Consider the following 22486-nt stretch of genomic DNA (forward strand, 5'->3'; position numbering starts at 1 on the left):
CAATGACGACGACCAACGATGTCACTGCAGATTCCATTTCGCTCATCTAGCTGCTATTAGGCTTGTCGCGGTAGTCGGTGTTACCGGTGTTGCACGGTGGTCGGGCACACACCCATTATGTTACCTGCCCACCATCGTTTTGCTTTTTTTTTGCTTTTTTTTTAATTGGAAGAACATTGCAAGGCATATAAATTACAGAGCAAATAAGTAGTCTTCCATTTTTCATCCATTTTTCCCTGCCATCCCTGACAATAAAGGAAATAACCAATATAACACCAATACTTATACGACTTATGGCAGCAATGACACCAAAATTAGAAACACACTAGACACATGAAATAATAAAACACATACAACTTTCACGTATACAAAAAAAACATAAATAAAATTAAATTAAAATAAATAAATAAAGTAGTAAAAAAACAAATAAATAAATAATATTAATTTAAAAAAAAGGAATTATTTTTTTTGTGTTTTTTTTTTACAGAAATATAACCCATTTAGTTCATTTTCGGCATATCAGCGGCATGTTATCAATAGATAGTCGGACGACGGACGCTACAAAGTGAAAGTACAGTGTATGCATCTGATGGTGGAGGATTTGGTGTTGAAGCCAAAAGCAAACGTGCCTATTTAGCAATATTTCAGATTTAAACCCAACATTATAAGGAATCCATAATGTTAATAAGGTAATCGCCGCGAGGAGGAAGACGGAGCGGTCACAGCCGGTGTGCGCGGCACCAGGTAGACCCATTCGGCTTTCCGGCAAAAGCTGGACCGGAGAGGCCAGACACACCGCCACCCGGCGTTAAAGATCGGAGTCAGCGCGCTACACATGCTGACCGTCATCTTTTCTTGTAAAATGTCCGGTGTGATCGGTAACAACGATGTCGTCACAAGTTTATTCACCGGCGCCTCACCGTCACATCCCTACTAGCTTGCTATGTGTCGATTGGCGGAGCACGTATCGGCCTTTACTCACCTGATGTACCACCAGCCCTCCAAGTTCTTCTGGATGACCTCCACGGTGACCCCTTTCTCAAAGCTGACTTCATCCTTCCCTTGACTGGTGTGCGGCTGTATCGTCAAGTATTTCTCCTCTGGAGGTCAAAGAGGGGGTAAAGGACAGAGGAAGAGCAGCAGAGTGAGTGAACTGTTATCATTAAACATTGAGCGGTTAGACCACTGTGTAGTTTACGTCTCTCCAGAGGGCCTCATGAGGGGAAAAAATGGCGAGTGTGACCTACTTAAAATGCTTTGACTATTTCCATACCAACACAAACACAAGCCTCTCCCCCTTGTCCTACACAATAATAACAAGCAGCTCCCTCTACTGGCTGAACCTCTCCCCCCCTTGCAGCTCGTTTTTTTATCCACATGAGGCCTCATTCAAGCTATTTGGACCCTGATCCAGTGTTCATCTCTCTCGAGAGTCAGATTTCTCCTCTAGCAGCAGGCCCTCCCTCGAGGAGATAAGATATTTGGACCAAGTTCTCTCTTCTCAGATCCCTATCTGACCGCCACTCCTCTCTCACGCTCTGCTAGTTCTTCCGAGACCCTGTAGGGAAGGAAATTCTACAATGGGCTTAGTGGGGGAGCAGTAGAAGGTTTTAAATATGGGAGCAGAGGAGCAGACGAAAGATTGGCAGATAGGTCAGACCAAGATTCCCAAGCTGTGGCAGAGATGATCAGTGAGCAGCACAGTAGCTTATTTCAGTGGCTGATGGATCGGTATGGCGTGCAGAGGAAAAAAAAAATCCCCTGCATACACAATTTGATGACTTAAAGGAACAGTGTGTAACATTTCGGGGCGATCTTTTAGCAGAAATGTAATATGATATTCGTAACTATGTTTTCATTAGTGTATAATCACCTTTAACTAAGAATCGTTGTGTTTTCGTTAGCTTAGAATGAGCCCTTCATATCTTGTTGCTCCGCCATGTTTCTTAGCATAGAATGGGGAGATAGGTGTATCGTCCCAGTGCTATCACGATACTTGGGTGCCGATGTGGTATGTATTGCGATTTATTTTTGTTAACTTTTTGAACTAGACCATGGGGAAAAGTTGAATCACACACTTCTAGGGACTTTTACTTTGGAAAATCTCTAAATTAATACAGTAAGAATGTTTGATTTTCAGCATGTATGTAGTCAGAGATGTCCTGAAGTCAAATATATCAGTCATTGTCAGACATTATTTATTACATTTTTTAAAGCAACCCAAAAATCTAAGAATAAAGACATTTCCCTCACAAATTATTTTCTTGTACTGTTTTAAACTCTAGGTTAATATAATCCAATCAATCTTATTTCCATATATGTATTTTTGTATTGACAGTTATGAACGTGTATACTTCCGCTAACTTCGCCAAGTCCATCGCTAGCTCTCCCGTCAGCTCCGTCTTCTTTACCGCGTTACGGTCTCCTGTCCGTGACAGAGTTAGCATGCAGCTTTCGCCGTGATGTCTAGCTCTGCTTTTCCTGTAATGTGTGAAACCCAAAGTGTTTCCATCCTTTACTGGATGTGTAGTGTTTAACACTTTGGATTTAACATGTGAGGGTGCAGGTCGTATCCACGCCGACCCTCCCATTTTCTACTTTCTCGTTTTGGCTCGCTGCGGTTTGTTTTGGTTGACGGATACGGAACGGATATGACGTCATGTTACTCAGACTACAACAACAAAAGTGGCAACTTCCTTCTATCTCGGTATTGACTCAAATGAAGCAATCATATCGATTCTGGCATTAAGGAATCAAAATCGTAAAAAAATAAATAATCGTGACGCATAGGTGAATCAATTTTTTTCCCACCCCTAAAGTTTCTATAGTAGCCCAGAACGGAAAAACTAAACTCTGGCCCTAGAGAGAGCCTTTTGCGTTTTTACGTTGCCACCGTAGTTCTCCGACATGATTGTGAAACCGGGGTAACGTGAGACGCAGAGTGTAAAACCGTGGTACCGCCAGCCGCCGTCTGACTTCCGTTTCTCCTAAAGTAGTGTTATTATGGTAAGGATGACCTCTGAGAGAGGCCAACAACGTTACTGTGGTTTTGCACTTGGCGGCTCACATTACCGCTCTCGTGGAGAGGGAGGAGTGAGCGGAGGGGTACTCAGTTTGCTATCTGCAACCACACCACTAAATGCTGCCAAATCCGATACACTGTCCCTTTAATGCCTGGTTCAGACTACACGATATCAGCTCGATTATAGCCCGACACGGCCGTCGTAGGGGATCGGGAACAATAAATGAGTGTCATGTGCGAAAATCGATCCTCTCATCTCGTGTAGTGTGTCATAGTACACGACAACCGACGCCACGTCTGGGACGCCCCACGACACCCTGAGGAAAAGTCTAGCCTGTCAGGATTTTTTGTCTTGACACTCCTAGTGTGACATCTCCAACGACGTGTTCCTTTGCGTTGACCAATCAGGTGCTCTCTCCAGCGCGCAGTCGCAGTCAGGTCACTTGGTAATAAACAAACATGGAGAAAAGGAGGAGGGATGCCGAGTTTGCTGCTGTCAGGTGGGACAACCAAACTGACAAAAAATTCATTGAGTTGTGGCAACTGAACCCCCCCACTGCCTATTTGACGTTTCGTCGAGGGAGTACCATGACAGAGTCAAAAAGACAAATGTTGGCGAGAAATAGCAGAAGTATGGACAGCCCGTACCGTCCTCTCTGTGCCACTCAGGAGCGCATCCACAACCCTTTTTTCTTTCTTTTCTTTTTCTTTTCGCAACACCAGACCACCGGCATCACACACAACGCTTCTGTCGCCATGATTGACGGTTGCTTCAACCGCCTCCCCGATGACGTCTGAACTCGCGCATGATTGTGGAATACGACGTGCCGTGATTGGTCGTGATCACACGTGTAGTCTTGCCAGTCACCCGACCAAGACACTGCAAGAGTTTATGGTGCTGTGATCAGTACATCTGGCATGGTGAACATCGTCAAAAACAAAAATATCGTATAGTCTGATCCCGGCATTATTGCTGGAAAATATGACAGGATAAAGGGAGGAAGAAATGGCTGTAGGAAGGGATCTCAACATGTACACTGGAGGGAATGTGACCTCAGATGGCTGGAGCTAATAAGATTTGTTCGAGGAAATGTGAGGGGCAGGGATGATATCTCAGAGGTATGTGTGCTTATTCATGTGAATGCGTGCTTTCAGTAGGTGGGGTGGGTCCAGACGGCAGGGATTCAGGTTCCCCTCCTGCCTGTCATCGCAAAGCAGCTGAGGTCAATAATGTGGAGCAGAGTGGAATGTCTGGCCCTGAACCTCAGCTCGCAAACCATGCTGTGTGGAGGTGTGTGTGTGTGTGTGTGTAGGGGTTGGGGCGAGTGCTTACAGATGGACAGGGAATAACAAATGGGATGGCTTACGGAGGAATCTGGAACATCTACCTAAATGTGTGTGTTTGTTGTTATGTGTGTATTCATGTACTACTAACAAACTCTTTGGCACTGTGTGTGTTTATCATGTAGTCGCTTTTTAATTCCCAGAGGACCGGAATCAAACATGAAAGATTCAATGAATCACATCTATTAATCACATCTGTGTGTGTGTATGAGCTATACACGTGCCTCAGTGTCCATTCCTGTGTGTGTGTGTGCGTGTGTGTGTGTGTGTGTGTTGGCTCCAGCGTCACACTGCAGGGACAGAACAGTGAGTTGAGAGGGCGGTCAGTGGGATTCTATAAATCAGATTAAAGGACCTGCTGTAAATGATAGCACTCTGTGAAAGCACAGGCCGCTGCCAGCAGGGCGGAGGGGAGGCAGGCCCGTATCGAACTCTCGGAGCGCGAGACGCCACCCCTACTGCCGAGCACACAATGAGGTCACTTCGCCGTCAGCAGCCAATCAACAACCCCCGAGAGAGGTCAAGACACCCTGCCCTGGCTTTGTGTCAGAGTCAAAAAGAGACGTGCTGTAATTTAATTTGAGTCCAGAATGCGCCCTTTTTTTTACTGTCAAGATCTCGGGATCACGTCCCCCGTCTTCTTTATGAAGCGCAACGTCAAAAGGCAAAGAAGTCTTGTGTCAGCAAATGGAGCGGCGGAGTGTACAACCGCTCTCCTCCATTAGCAAATTACATCCTGCGAGGACATAAATCCTACGTGGTCGCTTTGTTTTTTGTCCTCTGCCAGCGCTACTAAATCAAACTGTATCTCAAAGTGTCTACACTGAGCTGTAAAACCTCACTCACACGTTTCTTATCGCTAGCTCAGCAATGCATTATCAGGCAGGGACAGTAGTGTCTCCATTCACAAAGCAAAAAAAAAGGAGGGGGGGTGATGGGGATGAGAAGAGAGTCGGGAGGAGAAGAATAGAGGAAGGTGGAAAAACTGGAATTTGGCACGGGTCGAATATGACCTGCTAGAACGTTCAGGATAAAATACATGGAATGTTTCTTGTGGTTGTCTGAACTTTCTAATAATAATAATAATAGCTTGGATTTATATAGCGCCTTTCATGAAACCCAAGGACGCTTAACAAAGACATAAATAAACACAATAAATGTAACAGAAGCTAGGGGCCATAGGCCTTGGTGAAGAGGTGGGTTTTGAGGAGTCTTTTGAAGGTGTCCAGAGATGGTGCGTTGCGGAGCTCTATGGGGAGAGAGTTCCAAAGTGTGGGGGCTGTCACACTGAAGGCTCTGTCCCCAAAAGTTCGCATTCTTGTGTGAGGGATGGAGAGCTGACCCGTGCCTGAGGATCTAAGGTTCCGTTGCTGTGTGTAAGGGTGGAGGAGGTTAGATAAATACTGAGGAGCCAGGGCATTGAGGGATTTGTAGGTGAGGAGGAGGATCTTGTAGGTGATGCGGAACTTGACCGGGAGCCAGTGGAGGTGGATGAGGGTGGGGTGATGTGCTGCCAGGGCTTGGTGCAGGTGAGATCCCTGGCAGCCGAGTTTTGCACATACTGGAGCCTGTCCAGGGCTTTGCTGGGAACCCCGGACAGAACTCCATTGCAGTAGTCCAAACGGGAGGTGACGAAAGCGTGGATGAGGGTTTCTGCCACAGAGTCAGAGAGTGATTGCCGGAGACGTGAGATGTTTTTGAGGTGGAAGAAGGCGGATTTGGAGATGAACCTGATATGAGACTGGGTCCAGGATGACACCCAGGTTGCGGACTTCCAAGGATGGGGAGAAGGAACAGCCGTCAACATCCAGGTGGAGATCTCCAACCTTCCGGAGCAGGGCCTTGGGAGCCACAACCATGAGCTCGGTTTTGTTGCTGTTGAGTTTTAGGAAGTTAGATGACATCCAGATTTTTATTGCATGTAGGCAGTTTACAAGTGACTGTGGGGGTAGCTGGGTGGATGGTTTGGTGCTGAGATATACTTGTGTGTCGTCAGCATATGAATGAAAGCTGAGACCGTGGTGGCGGATGATCTGACCAAGGGGGAGCATGTAGATGGTGAAGAGGAGGGGTCCCAGCACAGAGCCTTGAGGTACGCCATGGTTGACTGGGGCCGGGGTGGAACTGGAGTCTCTGATGGTGACAAACTGTTTTCTGTTTGTGAGGTAGGACTGAAACCAGGAGAGAGCTGAACCGGTGAGGCCAAGGTAGTCAGATAGGCGGGTGAGGAGGATGGTGTGGGAGACTGTGTCGAAGGCAGCTGAGAGGTCCAGGAGGATGAGGATGCTGATGTGACCAGAATCTGCAGCGATGAGGAGGTCATTTGTGATTTTGATGAGGGTGGTCTCTGTGCTGTGGTGTGGTCTGAAGCCAGATTGAAATGTTTCGTAGAGCTCATGGTTGGCCATATGTTGATGGAGTTGGGCGGCCACTGCTCTTTCCAGAATTTTGCTCAGGAAAGGAAGGTTGGAGATCGGTCGGTAGTTGTTGCTGTCATCCCGGTCCAGACCTGGCTTTTTGAGGATGGGAGTGACTGATGCCATCTTGAGGCTGTCGGGTACAAGACCAGATGCCAAGGAGGAGTTGATGATGTTCACCGTAATGGGGCACAGGGCAGGTAGGCACGCCTTGACCAAGGCTGTGGGCATGGGGTCCAGAGAACAGGTGGAGGCTTTGGCCTTAGTGACCAACTTTGCGACCTGAGGAGCACATACAGGGGAGAAGAAGGAGAGGGAGCACTGAGGCAGGCGAACATCCAAGGGAGCCACGCCCAGTGGCTGAGGTGTGTGTGGAGGGAGGTGGGCAGGCACCAGGAGCTGCTGATGGATGGACTCGACTTTGTCCTGGAAAAAGTCCAGGAACTTAGTGCAGAGGTCGGGGGCACCTGAGGGGAGGGGGGGGTCGAGGGGGCGAAGGAGCCGGTTGATGGTGGAGAACAGCAGTCTGGGGTGGTTTTGTTGGTTGGTAATGAGGGTGGAGGAGTACTGTGTTTTGGCCTGGGAGAGAGCTACTTTGTAGGCCCTCACATGCTCTTTATAAGCCTCAAGGTGGACAGTGAGGCCAGATCTTTTGTAGCGCCTCTCCAGTTGACGGCCGGTGGACTTCTGGGTGCGGAGTTCAGTGGTGAACCAGGGGGCGGGACGGGTATAGGAGACAGTCCGGGTTTTGAGGGGGGCAAGGGAGTCAAGGCTGCCGGATAAAGTGGCGTTGTAGTGGGCAACCAGCCCATCAGCAGAGCTGTCGTGTGGATCTGAGGCCAGTTGGGTCGCTATCAGGTCGTTCAGAGCTGGTGTACTCACTGTCTTGATGTTCCTGTATTGGATGGTACGTTTTGTGCGCTGCCTGGGCAGGGTGACAGGAACAGTGCAGAGAACAGCGAGATGGTCTGAAACCGCGAGGTCCAGGCACTGCAGATGGGAGGGAATTGTGCCAGTGGAGCACACCAGATCCAGCGTGTGGCCTTTAGTGTGGGTGGGACTTTTAACGTGCTGTGTGAAGTTGAAACATTCCAACAGCGACAGGAATTCAGTGGCAAACGAGCAGCTGGTGGAGTCCACATGAATATTAAAGTCACCAAGCAGGAGTGTAGATGGAGACATGGAGCAGACAGAGGTGAGAAGCTCAGACAGCTCAGACATGAAGGTGGTGGAGGCTTTAGGGGGGCGGTAGATGAGGACAACCTGGAGCTGTGTAGACCCAACCAGGGAGAAAATGACACACTCAAACGAGGTGACATTGAGTACTGGGAGGTCTTTGACCAGGATGTCAGCTCGATGTATAACAGCCAGCCCGCCACCACGACCCATGGAGCGAGGCTTTTGTATGTAGACATATCCAGGGGGAGTGGCTTGATTAAGTGCCATGAAATCCTGCTGATTTTGCCAAGTCTCAGTTAGACAGAGAAAGTCAATTTTCCTGTCAGTGATAATATCATGGATGAGTAGAGCTTTATTGTTGATTGAGCGAGCATTCTGCAGCATAAATGTTGCACTGTTGTTAGTGAATGCTGGGGCAGGCGGTGTGGAGGGAACGACACTGTCAACACAGACCAGGGACCTAAGATTGTTCAGGGTGCACACGTGTGGTTTGTTGTGATGACGTCGTAGCTGCGTGTTGGAGCGCCTGTCAGACAGTACTGAGGGAATATCATGATCAGCGTAAACAAACTTGCACCTGGAGGCTCTATGGACATAACGGGGGCGACGTAGGAGTCCGAGGGATTTAATGTCAGCGATGCAGTTTGGAATGAAGTGACAGAAGAGGTCCAGGAGTTGCGTTGTTGAGTATTTGATGAACACCATGTTTGCAGCAGCGGAGCGCCGGCTAAATCCTGGAGCCGCAATCTGTGGAGGAGGCTCCCAGCCTCGGACCGCAGCAGCAGCAGGGAATGTAGCCAGAACAGCAGCAGCAAACAGTGTAGCCAGAAAACAAGGTGGATAGTCCTGGAGTCGTGGCATGGAGATGTCCAAACGTGAACAGCGGAGTGACGTTGGATAATCCACAGTAAATTGATAGCGCCGCTTGGTCGGCGGAGCTAACAGCTGACCGGCGGCTAACAGCTAACAGCTGATCACTGGAGAAGGCGAGCACACAGAGCCAAATGTGCACAATCCTCTGACAGTTAGCAGCACCAGACAGTGAAGTGTAAATACAACTTATAGTGATAACTTATTCCTACATGCAGTGAATGTAGGCACAGATTTAAACAAAAAGCGAAGTTTTGCTACGGAACTGAGAAGCGGCGACAAACACGCCAGCGTCCTCTCAATCCAAAATCTCTCTCTACTCTCTCTACTCTCTCTCTCTCTCTTGCACTTCTCTGGCACTCATGTTATCCCCGACAGCAAACACCAAGCCAAGCAATTAAACACTAACACTAACCACTACTGTACCTGCACATAGTTAGCGGCATTTGATCTACGGAGCTAACTGAAGCACAGTTGAACCGAGAACAGAGGCAGACAGCGTACAGTAATTGGACGGCATGTCGACAGACGGTGACACAGTCACAACGTCGGAAAGTCTGACACGACTCCGGTTCAGCAGCAGCTGCACTTTTCACGGTGACACTATTTTTTTGACGGTGGAAAAAAGGGCTACTACTGGCCCCGGGAGCTGTTAGCTTGTTTGCGATGTAGCCAGTAACACACAACTCTGTCCTCAGGTTCTCTAAAGTCCTCCGCTTTATCAACAGTAGCAGTATCCCTCGTTCTTTGGTTACTTGATGTCATTTCACTTTTCCCAGATTCATTCATGAATTCTCCTGAGTTGATTGGAGGGTTAATCAGATCACCTGTAGTGCAGAGTGTCGGGACTGACTCTGTATTAAGAATTGAGAGCAGCTTTCCTAAAGAGTGATATTGTGGTTTTAGCTGACATGTGTCGCCTCACTGTTTTGAGTGATGCTCGTTCATGTCTAAGTAGAGCGAGCACAAGCGCGAGCAACAGGACGCTGACTTTCGTTGACTTAACAGTCACAGGTGTCGCTGTTAACAAGACATTTCTGATTCTTGCAAACAGTCCCTTTAAGAGAGTTGGGAAACTGCACACCCAGGCAGTCTGATCCTTCATCGACTTAACTTAGACCTCATTTCAGCAGATATTGTCGGATAGAAACTCTGCTCTTTAGGTCCTTTTGAACTGATAAAAATGTGCGGTTAAATATTTTAATCGATTGACAGCTCTAGTAGTGACACAAAAAATGTGAGCTGAAATAGTAGCTCTACTCTACCAAAGTAAAAAGGTATGGTGTCTTAAAAAAAGTAAGTGCTGGAATTCAAGAACATGGCCCCCCGAAAGTGTTTCATGCCCTCATTCTCTGGTGGCGACAACTAGCCGGGTGACTCATCCACCACTCTCTCTATAGAGGTTGAGGTCTGTGTGATTAAAACCAGCCCACAGATCGGGCTGCTGTCCCACTTTCACACTTTCCAACGGCTCATCGGGGGCCAAGCCTCACTGTTCTGGGAGACGTTTTTCTATAGTTAGGGTAACATTCCTGTAGACCTGGCTAACACTCGGCTCCCTAACCTGCTTTGATTCCAGTCTATGAATGATGATATAGTGTAATCAGTGACCCTTTAGTATTTCCACTTAGACTTTAGACAAAAAAGGTTGCCAGTTTCACTTCCTAAATCAGCTGTGTGAGTAATGTTTCCCTGTCTACTGCTATTCTACCCCACAAAACCAAATGGGATTAACAACATGGGTACGTGGCCATGTGTGTGTGTTACCCTGCATCAACTGCCTGAGGCTGTTGATTCTATATGAATATTTCCTGTATGTCAGTGTGTGTGTGTGTGTGTGTGTGTGTGTGTGTGTGTGTGTGTGTTTTTCAAAGGAGCGAGTTGTTTTTACAACAATGTATTTCTCTCCTGTACAGTAGAAGTTACAACACTTTTTGTCTGTATTCAATCTCCTCTGATTAAAGGTCCCATATCGTGCTAGTTTTCAGGTTCATTCATGTATTTTATGCTTCTACTAGAACATGTTTACATACTTAAATGTTAAAAAAAAACTTTATTTTCCTCATACTGTCTGCCTGAATATACCTGTATTTACCCTCTGTTTGAAAGGCTCCGTTTCAGTACATTTTAACGGAAGTGCAACAGAATTGTGTTGCTAGGCAACAGTTTAGGTCCATGTTTACTTCCTGTTAGCTGATGTCATTCACATACACTCCAACCGGAAATAAACTGGGACACATTTAGAATGTTTACGTTTAAAACTGAGTAATGGTCTAAACATTGTAGATTTGTGACATCACAAATGGACAGAAATCCTAACAGCTTGTTTCAAAGGCACCATTTCTGAATACGGGCTGTGTGTATTTCTCTGTGGATTGAGCATTTTGATACTTCAACAGTATTTATGCAGCACTTGTACAGCAAACCTGCTTTATAATATAAAATACATGAAAATCTCCCTTCTTACAATATGGGATCTTTAATCACTAATGCCCTACTGCCCACTGGTGTGGTGGTGGTGGTGGGGGTGGGGGTCGCTGGTAACACAAGCCAGTCCAGCCAGGCTTTACTATGATAATGAGAAACACAGTGTTTTACAGAGGTTGCACAGGTCCAGCAACAGCTTCCATAAACACATTAGGCATCTGTTTGAAGCCCAGACTAAGCCTGGAACCAGACAGGTGTCTAACTGACAGTCTGAGAAAAGTTTGAATTAGACACACACACACCCAAAGAGACCAGGATTTTTCAGACATGGACTCATGTCTCTCTTTCAGCATTAAAGCAATAATAATGACTGGACAAAACCACAGAAAACTTGCCAAATGCTAAATTTAAAAGCATGCAAGAACATTTTCATGTTTGTCTTCTTTTTTTTTTAAGAATTACAAGCAAAATGTAAAAGTCATTAACAGTGTTTAAAACCTAAGGGAGCTTGCTTTAATTAAGCAGCAACACTGTTATACAATCATTTATGTTCACACGGCTCAGTGGCCGTCAAGGTTGTTGCGTTTGTGCTGCGGGAGCCGAAATAGCCTTAATTATCCAAATCTGTTTAATGCAGTCCAATTATTTTTGCTGCTCCGCGTGAGCTGAAGAGCGTTCCAGTTTTGATGGAGTGTGATTTGAGATTTTACTGTCAAAGAGCTGACTCATGGCCACCCAATACGCTGCTCCCTGTAGATGCTCGAGGCCAGTTGTTGTTGTAGTTGGCTGGCTATAGTGAGGATGTAAATGAGGTTGTTTACCGCGTGGCCGCAAAATATGTGATCGTACAGGGTGGAGTGGGGGCCATGGGAGGGGCTCAGCAGTGGTCTTGTATGTTTGTCTGTGAGGAGATCATGCGTTTGGTCGTGTGTGTATCTATCTGTCTGTCCGTGGCTAATCTCTCATACTGCTGGACCCATTGGCCTAATATTTTCTGTGCACAATTATGACTCTTTTATTGACTATTTTATACCGTCATTGACTGCTGATTCCTCACTCCTCTTAACCATCCGGTAGGGGCCGCAAGTGATCAACAACTGCTTCAGTAGCAAAAGGTGTTTCTGACAATTGGCTAGGCTAAAAACAAGTCCTCCCTATTTTGGCCTTTGTCGTGGCTCAAAAACTGACATCCATAGAAATTAATTCCATACCCGATATGTCATGATCCACTTAAAGTCAGGCAGAATACGAAATGAATAAATCCCTGTTTTTGATTTCTTGGCAGCCATCCTGACTGTAATGCCTAGTTCACACTACACGACTTTAGCCCTGATTTTCTGCTCCCCGACAAAAGCCCCAGATCAGAGGCAAATCGGCATGCTCATCGGCATGTCACAGTTTAGGAGGGTTCCATCAAGATCCATCAGGTATGCCCGTGGTCTTCAACACAGCCTGACGTTACACCTGTTTAGTACTGATGTGAATAGAGAGGGCAAGCGTAGGCTCTTTTGTAGTAATGTTGTCTGGTGTCTGGTGTTGACATGCACAGCGCAGCTCGCTACCGGAGCTGGTTTAATCCAAAAAGGCGCAATGCTTTCTCCAGTTAGGCCGGATCGAGGTCGGATCATGTCCTCACCACAAACGAAGTGTACCGAACCGTACCGCAGTTCGTTTGGAATCAAACTGAGACCACCCCTTCAAGGAGGTCTTGGTTCGCTTGTTTTGGTGCTGCACCCGAGTGCGATTGCTGTGTTCACACCTGCCCAAACGAACCGCACCGAGAGGGTAAACACTCCAGGGTAAACGCTCCAGGGTTCCATTCAACCGAACTAAACAAGGCAGGTGTGAATACGCCCTCAGATTTAGCTAGTAAGTGGACATTGAGTTGAGAGTGATTGTTGCCAAACATAATCTTTCCAAGAATGAACCAACACACTAAATCATGCAAGTGTTTTTTCATCTATGAATGCATCTACCGTATATATGTACACATGCTAACAATTATGCATTTATATGTGTATGTGTCCATATGCATGAGCTGGTTTGCTGTGGAGAGAGATAAATGACTAAGCTTCTGATTCCTTGTGGGTACATTTGTGGGTTTGCATTGATGATGTTGATGTTGTGCAGGCCCATCCAGGGACATGTACTGTATGCATTTGCCTTAACCATGTAATGTGTGAGTGTGAATGTTTGTGCCTGCTGTCTACATGTTCACCTCTGCTCTGCTGGCGGTTGACTATACCCCCGAGGGTCCAGCGGCGGTCCAGCCTCTTCAGATGCGCCTTGCGTCTCTTAGTAACTGATGATGATGAGGAGCAACCAAGAAGGAAAAGAAAACAAACAAATGTGGTGTTAGTGTAAGAAGCATAGATTAGCAACGTGAACAAAGGCAAAAAAAAGAAAAAGAAAAAGCTGTTGTTAGCAGCATCAATAGTTTCCCAGGGACAATAAACACCTGCTGTATGTAAGTATGAAGCCAGTACATCGTCTCTTGCAATGATTAGCTGGGTTTGTACATATTTTAGCAAAGAATATGTTAAATGCAAAGTTAGCTGCTGTTCAATAAAAACAAACCAACCATTTTATTTATTTTTTATTGTTTACATGCAATTTCCACTACAAATACAACATGTGCTCTAAGTCACAACTTTTACTTCCTGAGCCATGGAGGGTATGGGGTCAAAATCCAAATGATATATGTGAGTTCATTTGAGGGCCTAATCTTACTTATGTATTTAGGATGGATAGCTAACTACCACGTGTTATACTGCACCATTATTCATAGGTGGATGTGTAGTGTACTATTCAATACATATTTATCAGGTTGTGTATATCAATTTAACAAGATAAGATGTTTTATTCTATTTTTAGTAGGGCTATCAATCAATTAAAATATTCAATCACAATTAATCACGATAGTCCATATTTAATCACGATTAATCGCACATTAATCTAAATTTTTTTATCTGTTCAAAATGTACCTTTGTCGAGTATTTAATCCTCTTATCAACATGGAAGTGGGCAAATATGCTGCTTTATGCAAATGTATGTATATATTTATTATTGGAAATCAATTAACACCACAAAACAATGACAGATATTGTCCAGAAACCCTCACAGGTACTGCATTTAGCATAAAGAAATATATACTCAAATCATAACATGGCAAACTGCAGACCAACAGGCAACAACAGCTGTCAGTGTGTCAGTGTGCTGACTTGACTATGACTTGCCCCAAACTGCATGTGATTATCATAAAGTGGGCATGTCTGTAAAGGGGAGACTCGTGGGTACCAATAGAACCCATTTACATTCACAGATCTGGAGGTCAGAGGTCAAGGGATCTCTTTTGAAAATTGCCATGCCAGTTTTCTAACTTTGGAGTGTTATTTAACCTCCTTCACGACGAGCTAGTATGACACGGTTGGTACTTTAGGTTATAGAGTTCGATACCAGTATGTTTTCTCCAGCTTTAAAACTGAGCCCACTACAACCTCCGATTGAGTTAAAGAAATTAGTGGCACTAAAACAAATTTTCGTTAACGCGTTGTCGTGTTAACTTCGACAGCCTTAATTTTTAGGGATCTTTTCTTAACATCTGACTGGTACAGCAGACAACATAACGCCATGAAACTTGATCTACTAATATTATAATACTATATTATATTATATATAATATAATAATATTATAATATAATATAATACTAATTCAGGAAGCTTTTTATAGCTTCTGTTTAGTTTTTGTCAGAGGGCTCTTAATGCAAACAACATTCACCTGTATTTACATCCCGCCCACCTCTCCACGAGAGAAGCTCATAAACGTGAAACTAAAACAAAACATCACTGCTGTCTTCAACTTGACACTGTTAGTCAGCAACCATTTTTCTCTCCGCAGTCCGCACACACATCATCAGAGTCAGCAACTGTAGCAGGCCTGTTGGCCCAGTGTTAGGTTTCACACTGACAGGAAGGTGAGCTACAGCAGGACGATCATGAACAAACAGCTTCCTCCTTACAAATCAGACAATTCTCAGTTTCTCGGTTGATCATGTTAAATTTTTTCAACCAGCCACCGCCAGCCCAACAACTGGCGATTGCTGATATATTTGTGCAGGTGTGTGGCCGCCGCACACATGCGCATGGGGCGGGGGGGGGGGGGGGGGAGTCCCGTTGTCATGATGTGAAAATCTAATTAAAACAAAATAAATCACCTTGAGATCTCTGCTAAGCAATGAGCTGTGTAGACAGGCTGAACAGCTGTTAAGTGAAAAATAGTCTGATGATGACTATGCTATAAATGATCAGGGTGCACAACTGCACATACAGTATTTTGGCATAGTTCTCAAATATGATTTATGAATTGACGCTGCTTTTCATCACCAATCAATCGGACAGAAACCACTAAAGACGGCATAGGTGTCCATATATCGCTTTTTCTGCACTTCACCCGTCGTTTAGCGCCTTTCTCAAAAGTTCAAGTTGTAGTTGAAAATCTCTGAACTTCTTGCCAGTTCCTGTTTGCATGTTTTGAATTGAGCTTTACCAGGTTGAATTCTCAAGGAGGCACACCGTTTACATTAGAAAAATAAAATGACAAAAAATCAAGAAGTAGTAGGAAGTTAGACAGCCAATGGACTCAGCCAAACACCCACGGCCAATATATATTTGTTCAGTCGTCCAACCACAGCATATACCAAAACATTTTCACTCCCAACTTGTCAAATAGCAACGCTTGGTCGTGTCACTTTTTCCGCACATCAGCCTGGTAACACAGCGGCAATCCTCTCAAATGAAACCAGCAACATCTGTACAGGCATACAATCTCTTTTCAAAATCATCATCCAACGTAGGTTTACTTAGTTTTTAGATTAACTTACGCAACAAAACTACTTGGTTAGGTTTAGGAAAAGATTGTGGTTTGGGTTAAAATAAGTATGTTTGTTACGTAACTGGCGTTAATTAAAGATAGGGTCGACGATGTTGGAAAGCTAGCATCATTTGAAAGTAGCATCGCCTCAGGAGCTCCGTCTAAACCCACCACCTCCCCTCGGGGCTCCTTCCAAGGCAACACCCCCCCCACACACACACACACACACACACATGCACGAGCACTGCCGCACCGTAAAACCGCAATCTTTTCCTAAAGTTAACGAAGTAGTTTTTTGCCTAAGCCTAACCAAGTCGAAATATTCCTAAACCTAACTAAGTAGTTTATTGCCTAAGCCTTACCAAGTTGAAATATTCCTAAACCTAGCTAAGTAATTTTATTTTGAAAACCCTGGAGCGGAAATTCAATTGAATTCAACTTATTTTTATACTGTGTCAAATCAACAGAATTTATCTTAAGATGCTTTTCATATAGAGCAGACCGTACTCGATACTTAAATTGACACGTGCATCACGTGTTGTTGGACATTCGTAGGAAAAAGCACGAAAAATAAGCTGTTGAAAGGTCGCGTTGAGTGTCACGACAAAAAGGGAAAATCGTCTCTATGTACACGAATCAAATAGATTAATTTACGTGACTACTTCACAAACTGCTGCGAGACTGTGCTGTTATCTCGGTATCAGACGTCGAGGGGCGCTTATCAAGTCTTTTATTTCTATAATTGAGTCAAAAAACCTTCTATCCTTAAAATAATCAACTAGGAAGGAAGACAAAGCAGATCGTATTGATATAAATTAATTAAGTCAGTTTCTAGCTGCTGAACTCTTGACCTCTTCCGCTGCTTATTAGTTCAAAGTCTCAGTCGTCATGTTATTACATTGTCTGAGGCCCCACGAAGAGCAAACACATTAATGAGGGGAAGGGCAGATGGAAACAGCCCTTGTCTTCTACAGTATCTATCTTTCTACTGTGGTAATCTAATTCCTTCCCCCATCTTCTGTCCTCTCTTCACCCTCTCTCTCGACATCTGCTCTCCTTCCCTTTGTGTGCCTCTGCTACTTGTCATTTCCTCTCCCTCTTGATTCCTGTCTGCCTTACCATCCATCCCACTGCTGAGCACCACCCTACTCCTGTTGACCTCCTAATTGAAATATCAGCTAAGAGAAGGCACAAAGGGAAATGTTATTTCGAGGTAATTTCGGCGGGGGCCTGTCGGCCTGTCGGTTCCTCTCCAGCGAGCTGAGCTGTCAGTGGAATTAGGTTACAGACCACGCAGAGATAATGAGATGTAAGGGACGACAGGGAGCGGGAAGGAGGGAGATCAGAAATAAGACGTGACGATGTGTGCAAACACAAAGACACCGGGCCTAATGGGAAAATGGGGGCCACTAACAGGGGGGGGGGTACTTGTGTGTCATTGTGAGCCCAGGCACTTCCCGCATGAATTCACTTGAGTGCATTGGTTAACAGAGAAAGTGAGAAAACCAAATGCAATGAGAGTGTAACATAACTGCCAGATCCAACCCACAGGCTTAAAGGATAATTCTGGTTTATTCTGGTGGCTTTGACCATGCTTTCTATCACTAATTAGTCTGATTATACTCACCAAGTACATTGCTGTGATGCGGTACAGTGCACACACACACAGTGTTCCTGTGCATCGAGGGATTATCATCAACATTTGGAGTTGTGCTTTCTTTCCACCTCCTAAACCAAGTGGTTTAGATAATCTGTTTTAACACTCTGTTGACTGCTGTTCTCAGATCTCAGCAATAAAAAGAGCACTCCACCGATTTAGCAAGTCACCCCGTTGTCAGACTCACAACGGACGGTTAAAAAAAGGATCAAAATCGATGCAGCAGAACCAGAGATATCATCTTTTTTATTTCATATATACTTTACTTTTTAAACCTTGTGCCTGCATTACCCAGAATGCAACTTGACCACTGAGCGTTTGGCCAGAGATTTGTGTGTGTTAGTAGCAGCTCAAGTAGCCTCGAGCAGAGATGAGGAGTGGGCTACAGAGGTCTGGAAAGATCACTTCCTTCTAACTCCACACCTCCAGGTATTTTAATTTCTAAAATGGTAGACTTCAGACGAGGGCTGTCAAAGTTAACGCGAAAATAATGCATTAATAACACGTTAACGCAAATTAGTTTTAACGCCACTAATTTCTTTAACGCATTAATGCAACTTGCGCTTTTTAAGGTTGTAGCGGGCTCAGTTTTAAAGCTGGAGTGAAGATACTACTACTAGCTTGTCGCAAAGGAGGTTAAGTAATGCTTCAAATTCACGCTTGACCTTTGACCACCAAATTGTAATCAGTTCACCCTTGAGGAGTCCTAGTGGACGTTTGTGCCAAATTTAAAGAAATTCCCTCACGGCGTTCACGAGAATGGGATGGACGGACGGACGGACAACGCGAACACAGCCACGGCTGTCACCGGCGTGGAGGCACAAAAACTAAAACAAATGAAAACCCATTGAAACACTAAAAACATCTAGTCCTCAGGCTACAACACCCCCTGTTTTTCACCTCCAGGATACAAGATTGTAAGAAATTCCACTGTTGCAGGCACTGACAACATCTATTAAGTGTGTGTGTGTGTGTGTGTGCGTGTGTGTGTGTCTGTGTATTTGCGTGCGTGTATTTGTGTGCGTGTGTGTGTGTGTGTGTGTGTGAGAATGGAAAAAAATCCAAGAAAGGAATGAGAACAGCAAATAACAGTGACTGTGGCAGCTGTGCAGGAGCTGTCATCATTCTAGCAGAGTGTGTTTTTGTGTGTGTGTCTTGCAGAATTGTGCACAGCTAACTGAAGCACGGAGGCTTGCATGTCTGAACGAGAGGTGAAAATGTATGTTAGATAATCCAGTGGCGCTCTACGGCATCATAAACTATTGCACCGTTCTTATTTCATTACTGCAGATAAACTGCGTGTGTTGCATGTGTTGTCTAAGCATGCATGTGAGCAACACTTGTGTGTTTGCACTTTATTTGTCTCCATTGGATTCTCTTGGGTCTAAAAGCAGAAACGGGGGCTCATGACACAGTGATGAAACGCTCCCTCCCAGCAGTCAGACTAAACATTCGGGAGGAAAAGGGTCACAACAAAAACGAGGCTCCTGCAAAGAGTTGCAGCCTCCCGGGGGAGTTGAAAGGAATTTTCTTGTGGTGCCAAAATATTGCAAACTCCTTTTGGCTGCGGTCTGGTACCATTTCACCACGGAGCTGCGACTGTGGTCTTCAAGGTTCCTAATGTGTGACTGGAAGTGTTTGTGAGTATGTGTACTGTGTGTGTGTGTATTTAGCGTTGACTTCTGTATGCTGCTTTTAGTCTCAGATTGAGCACAGAAAACAAAAACTCCCATCAAAAAACTCATTATGAGAAATCACTGCCTGTTCCATGCAGACGATTCTGGAATAACGAGCCGGTCCAGAATGACGTTTATGTCTTTCTGTGTGTTTTATGAATCTAATAATGTTGTGTGTTTTGTGTGTCTGCGCTGACCTTCTCCAGTCCTGGAAGTGCCCAGATCCAAATCGTCTCTGGTTACATTCTGGGAGTCTAGGTATGTGGCTGGCACCCAGCCCTGCTCCTCTGCTGTGCTGACAAACCACCAACCTAGAAAAGAAAGATAGTGGAAAGAGAGAGAGAGAGATGAACATATTAGTATTGCTGACAATAATCAAGGCCCGAAGGATGGCAGCGAGCGTCATTCCCACGTGGTGGAAATCACAACCACCAAACAATGGAAATCACAAGTCATTGCTGCTCATCTCTCAAATGTAGCACCATGTGCCGTGTCTGTGGATGAGCCAGCATTTCAGCTTCCTGTGTACGACTAATATGTCGGTCTTGTCTGTTTCAGCGGGACAGAGAGAGATCGGAGGCGGACTCAGGATGGCTCACCTACTTGGAAAGCTCTCATCATTACAGAACCAGACACTGAAAGAGAAGACAGATACTGGAGAGAGGAAAGTGTTGGAGCTTGAAGCGGAACGTAGATCAACGCAGGTTTAAAAAACACTTGTTGCATGAAGAAGTTGCTTCACTTTTCACTATTACTCATATGTCATGTTATGTGTTACACTGCTGCTGTTTTGGCCAGACCTCTATAACATCCATGAGCTAAGGGGCTCCAAGTTGAACAAATCGAGGTTATACGGTGTAAAAACTTACAAGTATAAAAGCCTACAGTCACGCTGACAGCACGGTGAGACTGTACTGTACAGTGCTTTGAGTGAAAGGCTGATATCAGCAAGGGGACAGTCTCACAATAATAATGTAGAGTTGCTCCGATATGATATCAGTATCAGAAATGCTTCCGATACAGCCTAAAATGCTGGATCAGGTCTAATACATCGGCACATACGGGGGGAAAGAAACCTGAAGATCTCATAGACTTCAATGCAATTTGACATATGTTTGGATTGTAATTTTGACAAATCCATATGCATTCATCTTGTTATACAAATGTTTGTTTTATACACATGTCTAATAATTATTTTGCGATCTTGAATGAACCTGAGCGTTTGCGATATCCTAATAAATGAAGGTTGATTGCTGCCATGTCCCTTCAGTCTTCCCCCGTCCAACAAAGTGGCCGGATATTGCTGATCCAGACATTTCTACATATCTGATTGAATCCCGTTAGGAGTGTTGTCGGTAAATAACCAACCTGTTAATAGCCAACTGTTTGATCTATAGGCTGAGATTTAGTTGGAGACGTCAGTCTGATGCTGCTTTAACCTTAATGTATGACTGTATTACTGTCACCAGCATCATTTAGCCATTTAGCACACTGACAGTGAATATCAACGTATCGTATGTGCCTCAAATGTCAGTGTGAAAGCCTCGGTTAACCCGCTACACAACAGCTATTTGTCATTTTCTCTCCTGTGACAGCGAGTTTTTATAAAGGGGGACATGAATATGGGTATGTGTAGTGGTTAGCACTGCTGCCTCACAGCTAGAGGGTCGCAGGTTCAAACCCGGCTTGGGGCCCTTCTGTGTGGAGTTTACATGTTCTCCCCGTGTTAGCGTGGGTAATCTCCGGGTTCTCCGGGTTCCTCTCACAGTCCAAAGAAATGCAGGTTAGGTTCATTGTTGACTCTAAATGTCCCGTAGGTGTGAATGTGAGTGTGAATGGTTGTCTGTCTCTATGTGTCAGCCCTGTGATCGTCGGGCGACCTGCCCTATGTCAGTTGGGATCAACCCGCGGAACCGAATGAGATAAGCGGTAACGGATGATGGATGGATGGAACATGAATATCTGCACCGAATTCCGAAATATCACCGAAATCACGTTGTGGAGACATTTAAATCAAAATCAAAAATGTCAACCTCATGGTGGTGGATCAACCAACAGGCCGGCAGACTGACCGATCGGAATTCTTTGCAACACCGTTAATGACACCATTAATGACAAATTCCTGCTTTGTAAAGCAGCTAAAGAACTCTTGTTCTATTGTCTACATTTTCCTACACTATCCCTCATATCCTTCTGACACTAACACGGATGTATAAAGAGAACTGGATACGGCGTGGAGGCGGGGGGGGGGACCCGTTCATTCCTATGGAAGTTTCTCAGACACACATGAAAGAAGATAAAATCACCCGGATCTGCCAGCGATCGTCCACGTCCATGAGGCCCATAGAGAAAGCACACATCTCTTTCCCAATGTAAGTCTATGGGGAAAAGTATTTTTTTGGGCCCAATGGCATCACATGACCAACTACTCTTCTGTCTTAAGTGAATCTCATGTGAAGCTGGAAGGGTTTCCACTCACAAATGAAAAATATCATGGTGTCACATCACACTGTTGCACTTCATTTGAATTACTCACTTCATCCATACCCTGACCACAGTTGTAAAGGAGCGGTCATAGTACAGACTAATGAGACATTTGTGGTCACATGTATTTTATTCTGTGACACTTTTCCAAAAACACTTTTGGGTGGCAACCAAAACTAAAAGAACCAGGAGGCCTGTCATTAACATTTGGGATCATATCAGTGGTGCTGAATAAGTTGAACATGTCACTTGTCTTAAAATGGGGAGATGTGACTATTTTTATTGTAGTCGCTCCGGCTTCTGGCTAGAAACCATTGCATGACATATTCTTCCAGTACAGTACAGTACAAGCTGGCATGACAGCTGACTCTGTCTGAGGCAAGAGTGTATCCCAGCATTTTACTTTTTACCATGGAAAGTTGATAAAAAAAAAAGACACATTTCTATTTCCAACAACTGTGTGGAAGAATATCTTTACGAGTGCACTGCAGCTCCATCACAGTAAGTAGTTCAATGACTTGCTTGTGAGCATTTTTAATA

At 44.9% G+C, this 22486-nt stretch overlaps 1 protein-coding gene across 7 annotated transcripts in view; it reads right to left on the minus strand.

Moving 5' to 3' along the window:
* sh3pxd2aa (SH3 and PX domains 2Aa) overlaps window positions 1–22486 on the minus strand; it is a 145995-nt gene that overhangs the window by 11932 nt on the left and 111577 nt on the right. For 5 of the 7 annotated variants that reach the window (XM_037764126.1, XM_037764125.1, XM_037764128.1 and 2 more), the window contains 3 exons: window positions 19660–19773; window positions 13478–13561; window positions 983–1100 (listed from right to left, as the gene is read on the minus strand). In XM_037764126.1, coding sequence (XP_037620054.1) covers window positions 983–1100; window positions 13478–13561; window positions 19660–19773 — 316 coding nt within the window. The remainder of the gene's footprint in view (window positions 1–982; window positions 1101–13477; window positions 13562–19659; window positions 19774–22486) is intronic. The other 2 variants (XM_037764130.1, XM_037764132.1) reach the window with 1 other exon arrangement.

Source organism: Sebastes umbrosus, chromosome 3, assembly GCF_015220745.1.
Source record: "Sebastes umbrosus isolate fSebUmb1 chromosome 3, fSebUmb1.pri, whole genome shotgun sequence".
NCBI classification, from domain to species: Eukaryota; Metazoa; Chordata; class Actinopteri; order Perciformes; family Sebastidae; genus Sebastes; species Sebastes umbrosus.